Below are 22,286 nucleotides of genomic sequence, written 5' to 3' on the forward strand. Positions count from 1 at the left end.
GTATTGTTCTACCGTAACGGCTAGAGAATTCATCATTATGAAAAGTTGCATTTTTTCACCCCTCCATCCCCCCCCCCCCAAAAAAAAACCCCACTTCTTTATTTCCTTCTGACAGTCGCATCGCTGATGGATTTCATCCATCTTAAAAAACATGTTCTCAAACACGTGTTTGTTGCTTTCTTCCTTCTCAACTGAAATGCATAATTTACATAAGACGTTTCTCTGTAGTTTCAAGAGAGTGTCACGTAAGCATGTATATTTTGTATACACTTGGGGTAAGTCACCTTAATGGTAGGGTACCGCTAGGCGGAATTGCGTCACGGGTAGGTGTGCACGGGGTGAGATTCTCATGACAGGTATTGTGTTATTGTTACCGTGCACCCGATATGGATTTATCGGCATTTAGCGTCATGTGAGACAGGCACAGGGGACTCACTGTGGTAAGTAATCTTTATATCTTTTTCTTTTCTATATTAGTTGGTATTGTTGTTTTGTACCAGTCCATATATCGGGTCAAACAATCTAAGTATCTGTGCGCTCCAGTCAGCCGTGACCATTGTTTTATTGTTTGTATGTTGATAACTTTCATTTTTGTTGTTTTCGTGCTATAATTGAATATGTTATGTCTGTTTTCCTAAATATGCACGTGATATAAACATGTTGGAGTGTTGTACATGAAACTGCATAGTCTATATCAAGTTTCGGGTCGATTTTAAAATCTATGGAAGCCCTGATCCATTTATTAGTGCCGAGCGTAGTGCGTACGCGAACGAGTGGGAAAAGTATGGAAGCCTTGAGGTGTCAGTTGGTGTATTTCGTAATTTTGTATCATTTTGTTTGTAATTTGGAGCCGCACATTATTTCGACGCTAATATGAACGTATTTCAGTATTTTCTAATTATGGTTCATTCTAAAGTTGAATAATTATGGTAAATAATAAGTATTTTGTACCATGTGTTTTGTTAGTATAGTATGGAAGTGTGAGCGGAAATTATAACTATTTGTGTTAATCATTATAGCTTCACATGACGGGTTGGAACATTGATTGAGTCAGGACCAGGCAGGCCTCTCCTTTACATTGCGACCCAAGCGTCAGGACCGACCAGAAGTAACGACTTTCATTCAGGGTCAAGGTCAGCGAGGGAGCATACTTAGAAGTTACACTGCCAGGGTCGGCGACTTGAATTCAACACTTAATCAGCTGTCATGTCATTGACATAAGTGCGTTGCCTATTATGGTGATACAAGCGTGGAACTGCTTGAGGACGGTGACTCTGGATTGAGTCACGGTGATTCAGAGTATGGAACTCTATTGGGTTTGACAGGAACACTGTTCTGTTTCGTGAGCTAGAAGCTACAGGGACACTTATCATTATTTGATTTGTGAGTGTGTGAGTTAGCGAGTGTGACATCTTTAAATATATAGTTTATTTGTTTCATTGTAAATAAACATCATTGTTATACTGTGATCGGTTCTCTCAGCTTACTTTTCCCGGATCACCAACCGTCGCTCGTCCTACGTTAACAGAGAGCTCCACGTAATTTTATGTGACGTATTTAACAAAGACCACGGCTAAATTATCTACAGGATACCGGATATTACACACAGGAACAAGGAAACATATATCTACCGTGCCACATTTCATATTGTAAGAGAGGACTAATTATGAGACCTCCAGCAGAATCGGGAGATTTCTTCTTTGCGTTCTTCTTAAGGAAATAAGAGAATCCAAAATTGAACTACTGTCCCTATTTGGGACCTTTCTTTTACTTATTTTAATTTCTACTCTGTATTTTTGTTTCTCCTCTTGAGTGGTAAAAGAAATACACCATTATATATGTTACGCGGTGAATTAGTACGTTTTCCTTTATATTCATATAAACACCCGCCCTCATATCACCTTGACTGTTGGTTTTGCCAGAAAAACCCCCGACGCTTACAAACAATTTTTAACTGTCCCCAGATTGTTTTAAACAAACAGATCCAGGATATGACAAAGTTTTAGTTTAAGTTTTACGGGTTTGGTCAGTACATTTCATAAATCTACCATTCCGAATTTTAAAAAAAAACCGTGTTGATCTCAAATATGTATTGTTCAAAATTAACAGTGCTATATTGCCCTCGGGCTATTACCATTTGAAATAGATTAGATATATTGGTAACAGTTGGGGCTGTCGTTATGGCGTAAACATTGGTAGAACTCTTTGGACCTGGAGGTAAAACTATTCCGACATTACTCATTTATAACGTGTAATTGTAACATACTTTAGTGTATGTCTTGTGGTGTTATACAGTAAATGCTTTGAAACTGACCTATCATGATGTTCCTTTAGTAATCAATGTCGGTGTATGAAAGGCCATGTTTAACCATTGCAACACTTTGATATCTTTTTGACAGCATTTCCTTACGGCTTCATCAAGAAGTGAATATCATATTAGTTTTTGTTGATAAAACTTATAGAATTCAGATTTATTAAGTTTACAATAAATACAAAAACAAGTTATTCCAACTAATATTAATCAATCTTGGTCTTACTGTAAGAGGAAACTGGAGGACCCGGGGGGAACCCACGTGGTCAGACAAGTGACCCTCTTGTCTTTTCACGTCCATTCGAGGAATTAAACCCGGGAAACGGGAATTGAATGCTGGACGTCTGGGTGAAAGACTAGTGCGTTACCATTGCGCCACCTGACCACACGATCGCACTTTTATTATGATATAAAAAGAAAAACTCTATACAATAACATAAATACCTGAACAGTTTCTTGATTGGATTTCGACTTCATTTTAATCGTCCTTGCGACATTTGCACTTGAGACAAGATCAAGACAAGAAGGTCAAAATAGCACTGAGAATACAGCTTTTTGATTATTTCGACGATTGTTTACTGAACGTTAATGATACAAGATCAACATGTCTATTTTAATTCACCGAAGCATTATTGTTTATTTTTTGTATCTATCATGTACTTAAACTAGTTAAGAATCAACATCCTGACACGCAACATCTCTATACTGCGGATACCATATCCGTCCTGTCTCGACTTGTTTGTGACAGCTCAGGAAGTATCACAACAAGAGATTCCAGAGATCTGATTTCAGTTCTTGAAGATTTGTTTACTTATTTATTTATTTTTTTTTTTTTTGTTACAGGTGTTTTAAATGTTCATGAACTGGTCTTCATTGAATGTACTCAATGATGGCACAAGATATTTTTATTAAGCACCTATAAGCAAATATCATTTGAAAAAGATCCCAAAGTATTATTAGATAGCAGTCAGTTACAGGTGGATAATGGACATGGTCTTGAATCAATATGATAGAATATCGAAGAAAATATGCTTGTGTTGTATTATTGTCGACATCCAAGATGACTGCCTGTGGGCAACCTTGATTTCAAATCAGTCCAAAAAGGTACAATGCACAACTAGGGACCAAGGGAAACCAATACCTATGAAATATCAGAAGGATCCATCCAGTACTTCCTCAGAAATAGCGGTAACAAGATTTTACTTTCAAAATCCTAGATGGCTGCCTGTCAGTCATCTTGATTTCGGAGTCCAAGGGGAACATGCATATGAAATTTTAGTCCAAAAAAGGTAAAATGCAAGGGAAACCAATACCTATGAAATATCAGAAGGATCCATCCAGTACTTCCTCAGAAATAGTAACAAGGGGAACATGCATATGAAATTTTAGAAAGATCCATCAAGTATTTCCCCAGAAATAGCGATAACAATCTTTTACTTTTCAAATTCCAAGATGGCCGTCTGTGGGCCATCTTGAATTCGAATCAGTCCAAAAAAGGTACAATGCACAACTAGGGTCCAAGGGGAAACTGCATATGAAATTTGAGGAAGATCCATCCAGTACTTTCCAAGAAATAGCGGTAACAAACTTTTACTTCCAAAATCCAAGATGGCCGCCTGTCGGCCATCTTGAATTCGAATCAGTTCATAAAAGGTACAATGCACAACTATAGGGACCAAGGGAAAACTGCATATGAAATTTGAGAATGATCCATCCAGTACTTTTCCAGAAATAGCGGTAACAAGAATGGTTTACGGACGGACGGACCACGGGCGCAGGGCGATTTGAATAGCCCACCATCTGATGATGGTAGGTTAAAAAGACATGTAACAATACAATCTAGAAATAAGCCTAATTAGAAGGTGAGATTAATTAAATTTAAAAAAAATTATCATTTAGTGTGTGAAATTGACTTGACATCATTCAGGTTTTTTTTCACGAATGTTGAGCATTGAATGTCGAATTTTGAGCCACATAGCATTGTGTTACGCTTATTCAAAATTGCCAATATCCGGGTTCAGTTCCAACACAACGTGTTTGGATTTCCTTAGTAATATGCTGACTTATGCATAACCACACCAAATCTCAATTCTAATTTCAAGCTTGATAGAACAATTCAAATGTCATGCCATTTGATAAATACTTATATTTCACTTGACTACATCCTTGACTGTATGGGTCTTGTCCTGTAGACAATGACGCCACCACACGGCAACATTCTAAAGTGATTGCAGTATCATCCACTCGTGGGAAGACCGGTACGTATTCTATGGAAATATGATCATGCGGTATCAATTTTGCGGTTTTGCAATTTGGTGTGATGATAGGGACTCTGTATATCACATCCAATGAAGGTTATAATTTGAATTATGTCACAAACAGTTACTTACATTCGTTCGAGTTTATGAGAATCGTGAAAATCGTCACGAATGTCTCATTTGACCTTACCAGAGGCTCGGTAAAATTATCAACTTGTATCAACTTGCTCATGCCAGATCCTCTGTTTATCATATAACTAGCTTGCTATCGGCGTAATAGGCACCAGTGACAGATATTTCGATATGACTACATGACCACACATGTAAAAAAAATCACCTAGTGGAATTGTGGTGGGCTGAAGATTCCCATTGTTTCAATTAAGACGTGATATCGTCATGTACATTGTGACGTCACACATGAAAGAAGTACGGAGCGACGACATAATACCCTTATTTTTTATCGGTGCAAAGCACGAATAGAATCACACAGAAATGTATTCGTCTTACGAACGATATATATATATATCATATTTAACGAAAACCATGAAGTTTTTTTTATTGACATTTTAAAAGTAAAACAAACCAAACAGAATAAATCCGCTTTCAAGAAAGTTCTGGAAATATAAAACGTTCTTTGACGCCGGACGGTTTGACGTTACGCTTGACAATAAAACCGCCATTTTGAATGGGCCACTTCATATGGTATTCTATCATTTGATGTAGTTATATCTGGTAAGAATCACCAACAAAGCTGTTCTTAGATACAGATTTAGAGAACATTTGAGAAAACTCGAAACTCTACAAGAAATATTGATGGGAACCCAACTTATTCAACCTTCGCGTCATTTGCGTCCGAACAGGAATATAGGCGAATTTCAAACTTGCGACTGGAAACACCGTTCTGATCGGTCAAAACTACAAATGCTTTAACTGAACACGTGATTACTTATCATCGGTAATCCGCTCTCTTAAGCGTGAGCGTGAGGTGAGCGTCAGGACGTAGGTTATCGTCGATGGTAATTATTGTGAGGATATAAGATTTATATAAATACAGCAATGATGTTAGTTTTTTATCAAATTGATAGATCCTATAATGTTTCAGTAACAAAAAAAATATTTTTTTTTTATTTTCACGACTGCTTGTAAATTATCTACATTTGTTTTAATTGCATATGGTAATTGAAACAGTGACTTGCTTAATTAATTTCATCTGGAATGGAAACTCCTGTTATATTCTCGTTTACATTTTTATTTATTTCGGAATTGAAGCGAACTGACTTGCGTGTCCGTGTACAGTTTTCATTACTGCGTGGTGTAATTGTGTATCCATACATACGCCTGATATTTTGTTTAAATACGTGTACTTCAGCGATGTGGTCCCTATAGTACATTTCTATCTGTTGGAGCATACAGGCAGTTCGAATTAATCGTTTTACTAATCCGACGCGACTTTTGTAAGGAATCAAAATTTCTGTTTAGTGACGATCCAGTGTATTATTACGAGGACATAACATAAATTATTTCACAAAAATTAGAGGAAAACTTTGGATGTTGGAGACTATTTCAAGTACTCTGTGCGGGGAACATGTGAAGTATAGAAAGCAGGTCATGTAAAATTAACGTTTAACCTTGTAGTTTGTTTTACTGAAGCGGACATCAGTTGATGAATTCTGACGAGTGAAACCTCAGCTAAATAGAAATCAGTTGAAGATGACGGAGGAAAACCTGGATCCCATTTTTGAACTGATCATCCAAAGGGAAGTGGAAAAGGGCTACGTGAACTACACCGTTGATCATCTGTTGAGGAGTCCACTGGAACATTATCCTGCACAGTCCATACTGTTCCTGGTGGCGCTTTCTTTGTCATGTCTCATTGGCTTCATCGGAAATATTTTGGTGCGTATGACTGCTTGAATAACTTCATTATTTGTATTTAAGACAACTATTTAATTATTTTAATCTGCAGGAACGAAAAGCACCGTTTTAAATACAATATACATATAAATTTTTTTTTTTGGGGGGGGGGGGGGGGGGGGGGGAGAGAAGGAGGGGTGGGATGGGGTTGTTGTTGTTATATTGATATACGGTGGTGCAATAATACATAATTACAACTTAATTAATATTTATTGACGGCACGGAAAAGGTCAACACCTACAAGACGGAGTAGCAACTTCTATGAAATACAAAGTAACCCCTGGGCACTTTCCTTTTATTGTTGTTTCAATATGACGTGAAAGTGGACACACACAACACGCAAAAAACAACAGCTTTGAATTTGCTGATTTTGTCGTGGTTATTCCAATCCATGTCAATGAAATTATGTATGAATCTGTTATATTATGTAAGAAAAGAACAACGGTATATCATTAGGACATATCATTACGATATATTGACTACCGTACACGTTAATTACATAGGAACGTACGTAAAACTTCCCTATAAACTCCTACTTGTATCTCTCGAAACAATGTGTTGTGAGTTTATCTAGCAGTTGTCAACATCTCGCACGAAAATTGTGTTATTTCGAACAAGCCATGGAAAGTCAAGTCATCTGCAATATGTAAACACCATAGACTGGGGATGCAGGGATGTTGCTATCCAGATATGGAAAATTGACAATAGGGAAATTAAAATTATTACGCTTATCATACTACAGCTTGGTGGAAAACGTCCCCTTGCTGTTGATTCGTTGTAGGGAAAGATAGAGGTATACTGCTAATGTAGAAAAGTGTGTTGTGTCCTTCAAATTATTTCATGAATTGTACATACTAAACGTATATTTTTTCACTTCTGAAGTGTTTTAAAGAGAAAAAGAAAAAAAAAGAAGAAAAAAAAAAAAAGGAACTGCTGTGTTTAATGACAATTCGATGTTATGATATTAGCTCAAAATGACTATCATAATATAAATAAGAAAAAAACATAAAATATAGTGCAAATTGAAAACACGAGACAAATAAAGCATAAGAAAGAATTAACAAAGGATTTGCCCAGTCAAGTGTTTGCAACAAACCAATTAATGTGTCTTTCGTCAGTGTGTAACTATCCAAAGTATCAACCTGTATTAGGATAAATGACGTATTTCCATTATTATTGGACATACATGGAATATGACGATGAAGAATGTTAAATGCCGGTGTTGTATTTCCATAGCCCACAAAGTGTCAAGTGGTGGTGATGTGTAGAACAACGTGGTAGAGTACGTAGAACATATACTTCCTGTTTTATCTTTTAACAGAAATTGTCCGTCTCCGGAAAAAAAACGTCAAATTTACTTCAGAGAAGACTGAAGCGAGATCAACTTCCTGAATGTTCAGTGACCTACTGACTAATATACTCGCCATTGATGAAAATCTTTGATATCCCTTGTCAAATTGCTGTTTGTTCTTAACTAGTTTTATTTTTTGTCAATAAATAATGATAACATCCATTAATATGTTGTGTTTCAGGTGATAGGCGCTGTAGTTATAAGTAAACGCCTGAGAACGACAGGGAACATGTTTATTGTGAACCTAGCAGTGGCAGATCTTATCATTGTCGCCATTGTGGAACCTTTCAACATATTAGGTAAAGCATCTCGTTGTAATCGTTATTTCACTTCCTGGTTGTATTACACGTACCTATCTTTCCCCCCAATTTTTCCACAGCTGAAAATTTTTCTATCCTTTTATCTATATACAATCTTCCGCCTAATATATGCTCATGTATTTCTAGTTGACAACAGTTTTAATGTTGAATCGGCTAAATTTCATATAATCTATGTAAATATATATTATGCTCAAAATACATCAAGTAACGCGACTTTCTATAGCAGAATGGCGAGCAAGATGTGAATTCGAAAATGACGGATCTCTTCATTTCAGTGTACATAAGGTTAGGATAAAGGGATCAGCGCATTCGATGTATTTCTTTAGTTGTGTTGTCCAATATAAACCAATTCTGTGTTAAAATGTTACAGGTGTTGTTGATGGGCCCATTTTCTTCGTAAGGAATGTCTGGTGGTGTCATACATTATCTGTTATATGTGTCATGTCTTGTTCATCGTCCATGATGAATTTAGCCGCCATCGCTGTGAACAGGTAAGCGTATATAATCAACAATTTTCACAGCATTAACGACTATTTTTGTCTGTTTTACACACTCATTTCTGGTGACGTAATATGCCTTTGTGTTAGACACTTACTGCCAATGAAGTGACAACATTGTAATCTTCAATCACTTTTTATCGTGACTTTGCTCATCATAGTGCTTAAATCCTCCTTATTTTTTTTAAAAATAGCTTCTTATAAACAAAATAAAAACGTATCTGGGCGTGAAAAGTTTATATTAGATACATGTTTGTGCCCGCCTTTAGACGCCAATACGTAGCCCCAGACGTTGTCATGGTGGATTAGATGCCTTTGTCACGTCTTACCTGATTACGTTCATTTGAACCTAGCCCATTTCACGTGCGTACGCAGCGCCCGCGATAATTGATTTTATAATAGAGCGGCATGATGTGTTTCAAGAATTCTACACGGTAAATTGGCTCGTGTGTCTTATCTCTAGATAGCGGATATAACCATAGATGTTTGCCGTAATGTTATTTGTAAGTGTACAGTATCTATGTTGAAAGGGGGTCCTTTTTTTAGCATTAAGTTACGCACGTGTTTTTAAATTGAGAATCGATAAAATTAGTTTCAGCGGTTCAACGTTGTTGTAATATGACAAGCATCAGATATACATAAGCACCTTACAATGTCTGACCATGATTTTAATATTATAGGGTGACTACTTCCTAAAAACATTTACTATAACTAGCTAAAATTCCGTTTAGTCCAAATACTTAGTCAATTCAAAATCAATGAAACATTGGTAAATATGAGCAAATGAAATATTTACGAAAAAAGACCGTCAAGAATAAGACCATATGGTTTTGAAGAGTACGTTTCTTCTGTTGCTTGTTCAATCGAAGTAGGAAATGTCACGTTCCTAAAGTGAGAGCACTGTTAACAACAACGAAAACACCGGGCATACTATAACGAGCGTCAACTGTATTAAAACAGGTGTTTTTCTAAGATATGGTGTCTTTCCTATGTGACTTGTATAAGCATTAAGGTTATCAATTATAACAAAAAAAAAAACGATTATGTAAAAATTCTGACTGAACGATAATCGACTTATTTTAGATATAATGGTCCCGGTGATTAAACATCACCTTTTTGTTGGCTTCGTGTCGTGCGACACTTTAGTTGGATACCGAAAGTATGTCGCCATATAAACTAAAATTTTCTAAATATCTCTTTTGTAGGTCTTAGTTTATCAAATGAATTATTGTATAATGTTTACAGTTATTTGTGAGTAAATTTGGGATTGTGACAGCACAGACTGAAAAAAAACATCATGGTGCCATCAATGAACACCCAGTCTTATTGTTTTTGTTTTTCAATGATATACGCTTAAAATTTTCTTTTGCTATTTTCGGCTTAAGTTCACCAAGTTAAGTTTTTTTTTAGGATTTTTTAGTTGTTTGCGTGGTTGTGACAGCTCATTTTCTTTCGACATATCTCAAGCAAGTGGCAGTTTCAGTATTAAGGTCCTTATGTATAATAGTATTCTCATGGTGATCATTCTTTTACAAATCAAACGTACAATCACCGTATTAACGGTAGGGAACAAAAGGGTATTTAATTGTACCGTATTTTCTGAGCGTGTGAAACTGCTTTAGTGATGTGACTTTGTGATGACAAATCGCCACATTTTCGAAGTTTATTCATAACGACAATGTGTTTCCGTTCAAACGATACGAAGTTCACACATGACCATCAGCTACTCTTGTTAACTGTCGAGTGTCTCTTGCCAAGTGTCTTCTTCCTATGGCGCACAAGACACTATAAAGATCTTTCTTGTTAAATTATCATGACGCATGTTGACGTGCTGTGTAAAACGATATAGGACAGGGAATGTCAGGTCATCTCCCAACCCACACCTTTATAAAAATCGGCTAGCTCTTCCTTGTAGGCTGGCTCTGTGGTTCATGTATTTTAATTTAGATTGGTCATAACTTATTTCCAAATGTTTATATGTACTCCAAATAACTGTTGGCATCACTATATTCCGATATTTTGATGGTTGAAAACGGAAAATAATCATATCAAAATTATGAAATAATGTCTGTAGTGTTAGACATACCCGTATGCTTCATAGATACTCCACACCGGCACTTGAAGGCTTATAAACCTATGTACAAGTATGTTCCCTTCCACTTACCTAATGTAAAATCCAACATTTTCGTGGGGTCAATTTTCGGGTTTTTTAAAAAAGATTTCGTAGATAGATCATGATAACACAATAAATCTATTTAAACTAACCTCAACAGTTCGCAGACATATGAATTCATTGATTAAGAGTTCACACGAAGTGAACAAAAATAACCCCCATGAAAATGAATGAATTCACAGTAATTCTTTATTCCTTGTAATATCCTTGTATGTCAGGGATTACAAATGGTCAGATTTCTGTCGATCATTTGCTGCTTGTTTTTACCATGTTTTATCTTTTTTCCAGGTATATCATGATCAATAAGAACCATTACTACAACCAGATATTCACCAAAGGCAAGACTGTCCTCCTGTGTATTCTCGTTTGGTTTGCCGCCTTTCTTATTGAGCTGCCTAATCTGGTTGGATGGGGAGGCCATACCTTCGATCTAAAAACGCTCGGATGTTCCTTCGACAGACTTATCTCCCTGTCTTACACAATATTCCTTAGTGTGATGGCGCTTTGGTTGCCACTTATGGTCATTATGTTTTGCTATACGAAAATTTACTTTTATGTAAAGAAGTCGCGAGAACAGATGGAGAAGCAGATGAAAATACAGACGAAAAAAGATAAGAAGAAAAGCAAACGACAACGAGATAATGTAAATTTAGCTCGAACATTTTTCATCGTATTTCTGACGTTCCTCATCTGTTGGACTCCTTATGATCTGACTTTGTTTTTCGATCGCAGTGATCGTTGGCCATCCTGGCTTTACACAGTATTTCTTCAGATCGGTCATTTTAACAGCTCGTTAAACAGTATTCTTTACGGTGCTACCAACAGAAACTTTCGTGAAGGCTACAAACAGTTCTTGCGAAAAATATGTTGCAATTGTAGGCTTAGCATAGTGGTCACAATAAGCGGTGAGAAAAAGAGCCCCTTGACCGACTCGAGTTCAGGGTATTCCAGTACAAGTGACAACATGCACCACAAAGTTCATCCATCCTCACATTACGTCTGAGACAGAGTGTAATGCATTCTGTTTCACGCCAAAAAACTTGTCGTTTTCAAAGGATGGGTCGTTCATGTGTTTTTGTTGTACAAAATTAATATTATTATTTCTTTGTTTGTTGTATCCTATTACGATAGCTAGTAATGGTCTACATTATGGTATAGCCATGGAAACTGTAAAAGTGTTGATACTACTCTGTGCTATCGACTTTTTTCCTTACATAAAATCAATGTTCAGGTAAAGTATGTGACAGCTCGTATTTAATATATGTATTTAAAGCAATAAAGTCATATTGAAACGTCTATAAATGTATTCGCTTGAAAATAAATTGAGCATGTGTAATTTTCAATCGATTCACCATTCTGCTTTTTGTATGTGATGAAGTTACCATTTGACTTGTTATCTAATATTCATCTTCCCTTCATATATAGTCTACATATGATAGTTTTGAGACTTGCTCTATCTAATTATTATGGCCTTCCTCGGAACTCCCTTTATACAAGGCTATGGGAAACCTCGCCACTATTATGAGAAATATTTCATATTCCTTATATAGTATTCTATTTTATGTGTATGGCAAGCATAATCCCATTTGAGGATGTAGTCATTTCCGCTGGTGAACCCTATCACTTCACACTTCTTACTGTGGTCAATGTTTTAAGTGTTGTTGTTACTGGTGTAAAAAACGTCCTTATCTACCAGGCTTAAGACTTGTCTTTTCATAAGTCTTATTACATATAAAATAAATCCCATGCAAGACCAATTGAATGGACATTGGACTGAGATCTTGAAACAAAATTGTGTATATTGTAATGACCTTTTCACAAACATGAATAAGAGGTCATGGAGATGAAATTAGATATCCACTAAACACAACTGAGGAACTTATAGTGGTAAAATCATACGTAACTGAACAAATACAAGTCAGGGCTACACAAACCTGGGTTTTCTTTATGTTATAGTTCGGCACGTACACAGTAAAAATATATGTTTTATTTGGATAACGTCTCTTCAAATGCAATTTACATTTGTTCCATCTCCATACGTTAAGTATCCATGAATGCAGCTATATGTGTCTTTACTCTCATATGCAATACGTGTCATTTTGTGAGTTAAAATGAACTGAATTACGAAATTTGTCTAACTATTGGGCTGCCTTACATGCCCATCTTGATTTTGACTTTTCTTTTGATCACTTTGAATTTCCTCAGTCACCTTCTAGGCTTCAAAATTTCAGCATCAGAAGAACGAAACGGCTGTATGATGCAGTTTACTTCATTGTTTGGCTCTACTGTATCTCACTATTTATGAAAAGGTGCTATTCACTTGTGTGGTGTGGTTTTTGTAGTCTTTCGCAGACAATGGCTAAGAAAAAAAAACCACTAGGGACCAAGGGAACCTTTTTAGCACTTCTCCAGAATTAGCAATATCTGTTATCTCAAAGTTAACAATGCACAAGTGACAAAGGAAAAGCCTATCTATGAACTTTAAGAATTTAAGAAGAGTGCTTCTCCTTAGATAGTGGAAACAAACAATTATTGTCAGTTTCAAAGATTGTTTCCTATCGGATATTTTTCCAATCAGTCCCAAAACGAACAATGCACAACTTATTCTTTCTTGTTCTCGGTTTTTTTCTCCCTCAAATTCATTTAAGGCAGTGTACAAGTATTTCAAATATAACCTTCATTCATTTATAGTATAAAATATCTTAAAGTCTAAAAAAAAATATAAACTGCTATTTTCATATCGCATTACGACTCTTGAATGCTTGCCCTTGCGATACGTAGATGGAAACAAAAGTATACTGCAATAATAGAAATAGCTACAAAATATATTGTATATAATGACTTTCATATTTTCCGAAGTTTGTTTGCAGAATGAGTCAGCGGAATAAGATGAAGTCGGTATCCCCAAGTATATATTCAATATTCAATGTTCGATGTAACCGAGAGCAACAGAGTGTTGTGTGAAAAAATCATTATTGTTACCATCAGTTTATCATTCAGACAACCAAAGTATGTACTATATCTTGGTCATTTTCGGCTTTTGATGTTAAGGACGAACAGACTCTGAGAGAAGTACACTCGAGACATCGTGGGGTTCGATGTCCAAAACCCCCAAGGGAGTTTACTTACTCAAATAGTGGTTGTGAGGATTCTTTTAAGGATGCATCGTTGTCTATTGGGTTTCAACCATAAACGATTATGAACACCAAACCCCACAAATTTACGGACAAATCCAATCCCACAAAGTGACTACATATAGTCGCAAATATAAAAAGAATCAAACGCACACGATCATGGACAACAAACCTCATTTCATTTACAAAAGACCCCACAAGTTATCTATTTAGTTAATATAATTTTTAAGTCAACCCCCACACGATCATGTACATCTGACCCTTAAAGTTTAGAGCCAACAAACTCCATACTTTAGTGGACGGCAACCCAACATGTTGTCAATCAAGATGGAACAACCTAACAAGTTAATGGATAACAAACTTCATTAACCCTACACGATCGCGGACAACAGGTCCAACAAGTACACAGACATCTAGTCACGGAAATATCCATAAAGTTGTGTTTATCAGAGTTAATACACATATAGCATACGGTAAGCAGACTTACTGTCGTCCTACAATAGCGTACTTCGGATGTAAAGTTATATCCTTGCTCAAAATAAAATGTTAAGTGCAATCTTTATAAAGGGACTAAATGTTAAGATTTGCTTATTTTTTCCCATGCGTTTAATTTCCGGTAACCATTGTAATAGTTAAAATTAGATTCTTCACAAAATTATGACACTCTCTGAGCGAAATTGATACACATTATCAGCTTCATACTAATGATAGTCTATACTTACTGTTGTGTCTACCATCCAGCGCTGTTTTGATGCGAGATAGCCGAGTTCAGCATATGACCTTTCGGATCCTCGTTTTAACGCGCTGTTTTGATATGATTTCTAACTATGCATAATTATATCATTTGCCAAAACTTAATTTGCCAGCCATGTTTCAATTCTTACTTAGTAAAACAACCTCTTGGTTCACGCAATATGGATGAGAGAGCAAAATAAATTGATTTCAATTAATCGGAATATAAAATTGCACGCGTAAAGACATTGCTTACAGTTTCCGAACGACAATGATATGCATTTTTTTACATTGTTAATAGAACCGTTATGCAAACTTTGAAATATTATAATAACCATAAATTACACGATTTTTAAAAAGTTTTGTGTAATGTTTTTTATTAGTTATGAAGTGAATATCTAAACATTCATTCCCTTTTAAACACAGAAGACGCCATTTTATTTAGCTTCAATCTGGATTATCATTTAAAATCCTGTCCCGGTCAACCTACTCGGATTTGTGTAAAAACTGATAAAAAACCCAACTTAATTGCATAATAGGTCGTGATCAACTTACTCCGATTTGTGTAAAAACTCATAAAAAAACCCCAACTTAATTGCATAATAGAGTTATTTCCCTTTAACTGTACAACATGATATAATTACTTGTAGATATCTCACAGAACAGGATAACATATACGTAACACCTACATCCATCAGTGGTTATGTACATTAGCTGATTTGTGCTATTTCGTTATTTTGTCTTCTCACTACACCAGGCGAGAATTCAATTTTTTTTCTTTCAGGACAAAAAGATGAAAAAACAACAAATCGTGTGAAAATACGAAATAAATGCATGCTACTAAGTGAACTTCATTTTTGTCTATTTGGGTCTTTTTATTACTTTGCCCTGAGAACCTGAGAATTAATTATGTATCGGTTTTACTAAACCTGAAAAATAAGAAAATTAAGGTTGCTAATTAATATGCATTTATTTTGTCTTCTTGTGTATAATTGGCATCTTTTTACCACAGCTGCGATGCCGAGACCACCTGTTTGAGTGAAGATTGGAATTTCATCATTTTCATTTAGTTCTAATGATGGTGGACTTAAAAGTAAGTATATAAGCTGACATACCAAGTGTTTTAAAACATTTTAGGGTAATAAGCCCCTACCACAGCTATGACATATTGAGTACTCTCTTACTGTGCTTGCTATTGTCATCTAGAATACTCTGTTTCTGAGTAGACATCTGAGAACATACTATTTAGTATTTCAATATCACCATAAATACTCCTAATGTGACTGGACATGATCCTTGTGCCTCTAAAGATAGAAAAGTCTTGAATACCTCTTTACTAATTTCACTAAAATTTTGAATGTCCCTTTCAGAGCAAAGACATATTGAATACCTTAAGTCATTAACATGTTTGGTCTTCCTCCGTAAGAATACAAAATGTCATTTTTAAACAATATTTTATATACCTGGTTCAGATATGATAGAATCTCTTTTTCTTTTTGAATAGAAAAGTCTTTAGGTGTTTCAGAAGTTACAGCAGATCTCCAATTTACCATTGGAGGATAAACATTTTGATGAGAAATAACACATACTTTTAATGCATTACTTTTGGGAATACTTTGCTTATCATCAATTGAATAGCAAAGGTAATTCAGACTTGGCTGATAGTTTTTAAACGGACGTCAGCTTTATCTATATAAAATATGTAAAATTAATCCAAAGTGGTAATTATAACAAGCATACTGCAGGGCAGAACAATTATACAAGAGATATGTTATACATTATAAAAGAAATGCCTTATTGGACATGAGCTGTGATGAATGCCAATATGGAAATGGAATAAAAAAGCCTGATATAAACTCCACTGATTAATTAGAACATTACACTTGAAACAGTTCTTCTCCATCAAGATCCTTCACATAAACAACTCATTACAGAACATTTCCTCTCATTCAATAAAACAATACCAATGTGTCGATACAATATTTATTTTACTATAAATTATAGCTAGATTTTCAAACTGTCACTTATCTCTTTTCATTACTTGCCAGATAACACAGATGCATGGTATAAAATTAAATGACATCAGTATGTTTCCACTCTGTCAATATTAGACTGATCTAGTATCCGTCAGTTAACCATCAAATATATTTTAAAAAGTCTGGTGCAATGTACTTTTCTCCAAATAAAAATGTTTACACTAGATTTGATTTTGAGTTGATGTAACAACCCTCTCTGTGTCTTTATTTTCCCTTCCACACCCGTCTCTTAGCTACGGGCAGCAGCTTTCACTTGGGCTTGCTGGAGTTGCTGTTGATATTTTGCTAAACTTTCACGACATGTTTCCTGTTTTTTCTCAAAATCTTTAATAGAAACTTCATGTCGTTTTCTGAAAATAATAATAAAATTATTTTTAATGAGAGAATCTAAAATCTTCTATAAATAGAGATATATTTGGCCTGTATTGCTCACCTAGTATTCAATACTTTTCACAATCAATGATCTTCAAAGTGAGTCTATATCCAATGAATTCAAACCAACTTCAAAAACTAACCAGCATTTAACGATTAAGACTAGATTTAATATATCTACAATCAATAAGCTGTATTTTGGCTGGAAGACAAACTGGACCCCTGTGACATTGTATAAGTCAAGGTCATTTTTCTTTTTTATAAACTTTGTTGAGCTTCAATCATGGAACCTACTGCTTAAGTATCATGATTCTAGGCCTAGATCCCAGAAAACTACCAGTAAATTATTCATTTCTATAAGCCTTTTATTTTTCAAAACAAGTCATCAGTATTTTAACAAATATAACTCATGGCCTTTGATTTTGTCAAGGTCTTTACACTTTGCAAACTTTGTTAGGCTATATCTAACGGGACTTACCAGACAGATGAATGCAACTTTCTCTACTGGACTCTCAGTCAAATCCAACTTTTTTGCTTAACCTACCAAAACTTCAGTCTGGACAATAACATTATAATACTGACTACGTTCAACAATATCAAACTCTCTAAAAACCAACCAAATCTAAGATTTCATAAAAACGTCTGCGTCAAAGTGTTGATAGAGATTGAAAAATAGTCTTTTGTTCATTTGGACTTACAATTCTCCAGTTATGTAGTCAATACGTTTCTGTACATTTTGTTTTGCTTCTGGTATTGACTGCTTAACAAGGACAGGACCAATCATCTTATAAACATTGGCTCCCTCTTCTAAACGCGCAAATTCCTGAAAATAAATTAAACTGTACATGGAAACTCATGCCTCTTTTGAATGATGTCAGAAATACTAAACATCAAAGGGACAAACTATCCATAAATCAAATGAAAATTGGGTAAGAGTGAGTTGTATAATGATATCCACTGTAAAACCTAGACATATAATAGACTGGGAAAGTTATACCCATCACAAAACATTGACAAGTGCATGACTTAAGAACTGAGAAAAAGCTCTGTTAAAATAGTATCTAAAATGAGAGAGAGAGAGAGACAAAAGGAAAAATGGAAGCGTTGTGACTCAGACTTGACCAGCAATTCAGGGTAGTGTGAGATACAGCTGTCAAAACTCCTAATGGTCTCATCAGATAATACTCTATTTCCTTGTGTAATAACATAAGCTGGATGTGTTTGATGATTGTTGGTATGGTTGGTGGTTCCAATGTTGTTTACAGTGTTCTCATTTGGGAACACAAGGTTACTTAATTGGACTGACCAACATTTTATGGTCGGTGTTATCAATGAAGCAGAAAACATTTACCCATCCGTATCACCTGGTCATATTCACCTTTTCAGGAGTCTCTGTGTAAACTTTTCTTTTGTTCACGTTTTACCCTAGTTTCATCAATTTTGAGTTTGAATTAAGATTCTGCTGACATATAAATATTTTCTTTGTTGTTTTAACAGGACACCTAACAATATCTTATTTTGGTGACCACCACTTTAAGATTTCAATTATTAACTATGCAAATTTGATCTTTTTTACTCAATTATGTGTTAATGGACATCTGTCAGTCATCCTCTGACTGCCTGCTCTTTTTATTACACATACACTGCTTGAAGCTTTATTGACTAAAGAATACCTACATTGGTAGAAGATAAGTGCAGCATTTTGAGTGATTAATAATCAGAATGATTTGGACATTGCAAGGATAATAGATGAAATTAAATATTTCTGGCTTTTGTGAAATTCAAATAAATATTGCAATTATTGCATACTCAGTTTTAAAGTATATCTTCGTTGCAGGTGTCCATATACCATTTTGATCGCACCAATGAGCAACCAAACTGTGGTCCAGAAACACATGACTTCAAGATGATCAATAGGTCAAAAGAAGTCCTGATGATGGTGTACATAGTACAATGACACAGACCTTTTATAATTACATTGTACAGGTTTACAAACTCCTTACTGACTACACGAAATCAGTTGATATGAAAAAAAAAATACTGAGATATCAATATGTTGATTTTTGCTGGAAACTGGAATGATGAGATACACACATGCACAAAGCCTGAATTTTATCTGGAACAAACATATTGAGATATATTTAAACTACGATACAAATGTAGTAAATGATGAAAGAACAGGTTACACTAAAAGTCTCACATACTGAGGAACGTCCTTTCACTGATCTGGTGCCTTAACTAAAAAGTCAGGCGGTAGACTGTTCAGATAGAGATTGAGAGGTCACTGGTCAAGCGCCAGTGGGTGATCATTTTTCATAACTCCTTCCTTTTACATATTTAGTGTTGTGACATAGATTGAAGTTGTCTTCAAGGTTGAATATTTATGAAGAAGAGAGAAGGTAAAAGTTGAGAGTACAGAATAGGTCACTTTTTTGTGAATTGTCCTTCAGTCAAGAGGTAAAGTGTCCAGCTGCTAGACATCAAGATTCATGAACTGGAGCCCCATTGCAAGCAAAATATTTTCCATTACTCCTTCCTATTGTGTGAAAATATCATTTTAATAATCAGGAACATGATAATAAACCATAGACTTAGTTTTTGTGTTCACTATTCTGAAGCTTTTGGTCAGCCAACACCAGCACAGTTGTCTAGTCAAATCTCATCTGCTTAAATGTCACTATATCAAAAAATCACCCTCTTCGCATGATACAGCATCTGTCAGCTCAGTGACTTGTGTTAAACTATGGCATGTGTGCCCAGTATCTCATGCAAACACAAATTACATACCTGTAATGAGTGGATTGAACTGTGACGTTGTCAGGTCAATATTGGGTGACTGGGTATGACCCTATCACAGTTTATTATTTAGTCAGTCGTCATGGGTTGTGAATGAAACTAGCTTTGCACAAGCACTTGTACTTCAGGTGTATCTGAAGTGTGGTGTGTAACCATGATCAGGGTATAAATATGGGTATTCCATATCATATATTGGGCAGCCAAATTGATTTATTTCTAGAGCATTGTCACAATTTTCTCCTTGCCAGGTAGACTAAGGTGTGGGGCATAACTTGGAGGAGGGCCATAGACTAATGTAAAGCTTGTGTAGGACGTAAACCCAGGGGCATGTTTGAAGATGACTGGAACATGCAGGTTGAGTGAAAGCAACATCCTGTTAGTAAATATGTCAACATCATCTCATCAATAAATTTTGTTTAATCATTTATATTGAGTCAATCATAATTTCTCTCGCTAAAAGCTTTCATTTGTTGTAACATATTGAATCTGGGTTGACAACACCAGGTGATGTTGAATTAAAGGACACACTAAATTCAGGATATTTGTGTGATTTGCCCAGAACCAAGACTCTTCCTATACATTAAATCATCATCTTCACTAAGGTATAAGTGAACCTACCTCTTTCACTAAAGTATTCTCATTTAGTTGACCATCAAGCTGCTGTCTTTGACTTACAACCTTCTGATAATCTGTCAAAAAATGAAATTTAAAATTAAATCTCCTTTTCTCAACCTACTATATATATATGTATAAGGTAATTGAATTACATTACATATTGCGAAATAATTTGATTTGTAAGAGTACTCCATTACTTCTTGCAAAATACCATTTCGAGATGTAATTGTGTCCATTGATCACCAATATACCAAGACTACTGTTTGAAAAAATTGGCTACTAAAAAGCACCATTGGCTATTATTTTTGGCTACTGCAATTTTAGGTCCAAGGTGAGTCCTGCCTAAATAGGTTTTCATGTATTTTCACACATTTTTTCTGTCACAATATCAATATCTATCCCTGTCTACCACAGTTATGGATATGCACTGTACTTTGTATTTAGATAAAAGAAACATAAAACAGACTGACAAAATTCTTCAGAAATTGTTACAGCAGTCATATTTAACTCATTTGTGTTTACTATCAATAAGAGCTGACAGAATTGTTTTTGTGAGTTAAACTTGGATAAATTAAATAATTTGGCACTTCTGTTAACCTAAAGTAGAGTATGCATATATAGCTCCTCATTCATTGTTGAACGTGTTGAGTGATTTGTTAATCTACATTTCTGTACACATCCCATATAAATATTGACACAGCTTTACTATTTAATAAGGAAACTGATTTTAATTGGTGGTAATCAAATCAATGGATTGTGTCAGAAAATTCCACAAATATTCTTAGGAGTGTCAAAATGTTTCTTTTTATGACATTATGTGCATGCCCATATCTACTCCAGCTGATACCGCCACGGTAGGTGTTAATATGATGGTAGGAATTCATTCCATGTAAAAGTTAAATATCAAAATCAATAAGATCAAAACTCTATATTGATATCATGTTTATGACCATGTTTTGTTCATATCTAGGACGAAAGTTCTCAGAATTTGAACAATCTGAGAAAAGTGAGAAGTGAAAGACAAGAAGCATAGGTGCCGTGCACTTTACCCATAGCCCAATGTTAATAAAAAATAGTAATACAGAATTTTCATTTTCTTGATTTTTTGGACTTACTTTTAATTTTTAATAAACAAGGGTGATTTTACACAAATGGAATTGGCACGGCACGAATCAAAAGTCCTTCAAGTACCCGACAAAAAATGCAATCTAACATCGTGACGTCACAGCATATACACAAGTACAAAAACGTCAACAACACCATAATTAAGCGATCGGTCACTCACTGTAGCGCGCATAATTTCCTAATTTCTTGAGGCACTCTAACCAGTTCACAAAAATTAGTTGTTTAATTTTCTAGATACTCTCAAGCGAGAATGTCACTGGGTCATATAAGCTTCACTCTTTCCAGTCCCTGCCTTATTAATATTATTACTTACATCCCGAGTTACTTCATAAAATGGTATCGACAGCACCTAGAAATCCATCTTTAAATAAAATTTACTTGATTTGACATGATCAGTAATACACCACGTGCTGGAATTCACCATAACAAGAGAGATTTGTAAGAAATAACGTTGGCGCAGACATTTTAACAGCAATTCAAATATTCAACCATGTTTAATCTTTATTGTTAAAATGTAAAAAAAAGAACCATATGAATGTTACCTTTCTGTAATTGTTGATACTTTTCTATGTCAGCTTGGAGTTTCTTCTGTATGTCTGCCATCTTGAAACCGTATCTGTCGTACTGTGTAATGACATCTGATTGGCCAATC

The 22,286-nt window shown here is 35.2% G+C and overlaps 2 protein-coding genes across 2 annotated transcripts; one reads left to right on the forward strand and one right to left on the reverse strand.

The window, feature by feature from the left end:
* The first annotated feature begins 5,976 nt into the window (after positions 1 to 5,976).
* Positions 5,977 to 12,115, forward strand: LOC132549796 (melatonin receptor type 1A-like). Its single transcript, XM_060213761.1, has 4 exons — positions 5,977 to 6,465; positions 8,016 to 8,133; positions 8,525 to 8,645; positions 11,113 to 12,115. Exons 1-4 carry the CDS (start codon positions 6,280 to 6,282, stop codon positions 11,825 to 11,827), a joined length of 1,140 nt encoding a protein of 379 aa, XP_060069744.1. The 5' UTR covers positions 5,977 to 6,279; the 3' UTR covers positions 11,828 to 12,115.
* A 4,544-nt stretch (positions 12,116 to 16,659) lies between these two features.
* On the reverse strand, positions 16,660 to 22,247 carry LOC132549784 (prefoldin subunit 6-like). The gene is made up of 4 exons (XM_060213748.1): positions 22,177 to 22,247; positions 20,513 to 20,583; positions 17,797 to 17,921; positions 16,660 to 17,076 (listed from the first exon to the last, which is right to left on the reverse strand). The coding sequence occupies exons 1-4, from the start codon at positions 22,235 to 22,237 to the stop codon at positions 16,956 to 16,958; spliced, it is 378 nt and encodes a 125-aa protein (XP_060069731.1). The 5' UTR covers positions 22,238 to 22,247; the 3' UTR covers positions 16,660 to 16,955.
* Positions 22,248 to 22,286: the final 39 nt, after the last annotated feature.

Source organism: Ylistrum balloti, unplaced genomic scaffold (assembly GCF_031769215.1).
Source record: "Ylistrum balloti isolate Yb309-2 unplaced genomic scaffold, AGI_CSIRO_Ybal_v1 Utg370078, whole genome shotgun sequence".
Taxonomy (NCBI): Eukaryota; Metazoa; Mollusca; class Bivalvia; order Pectinida; family Pectinidae; genus Ylistrum; species Ylistrum balloti.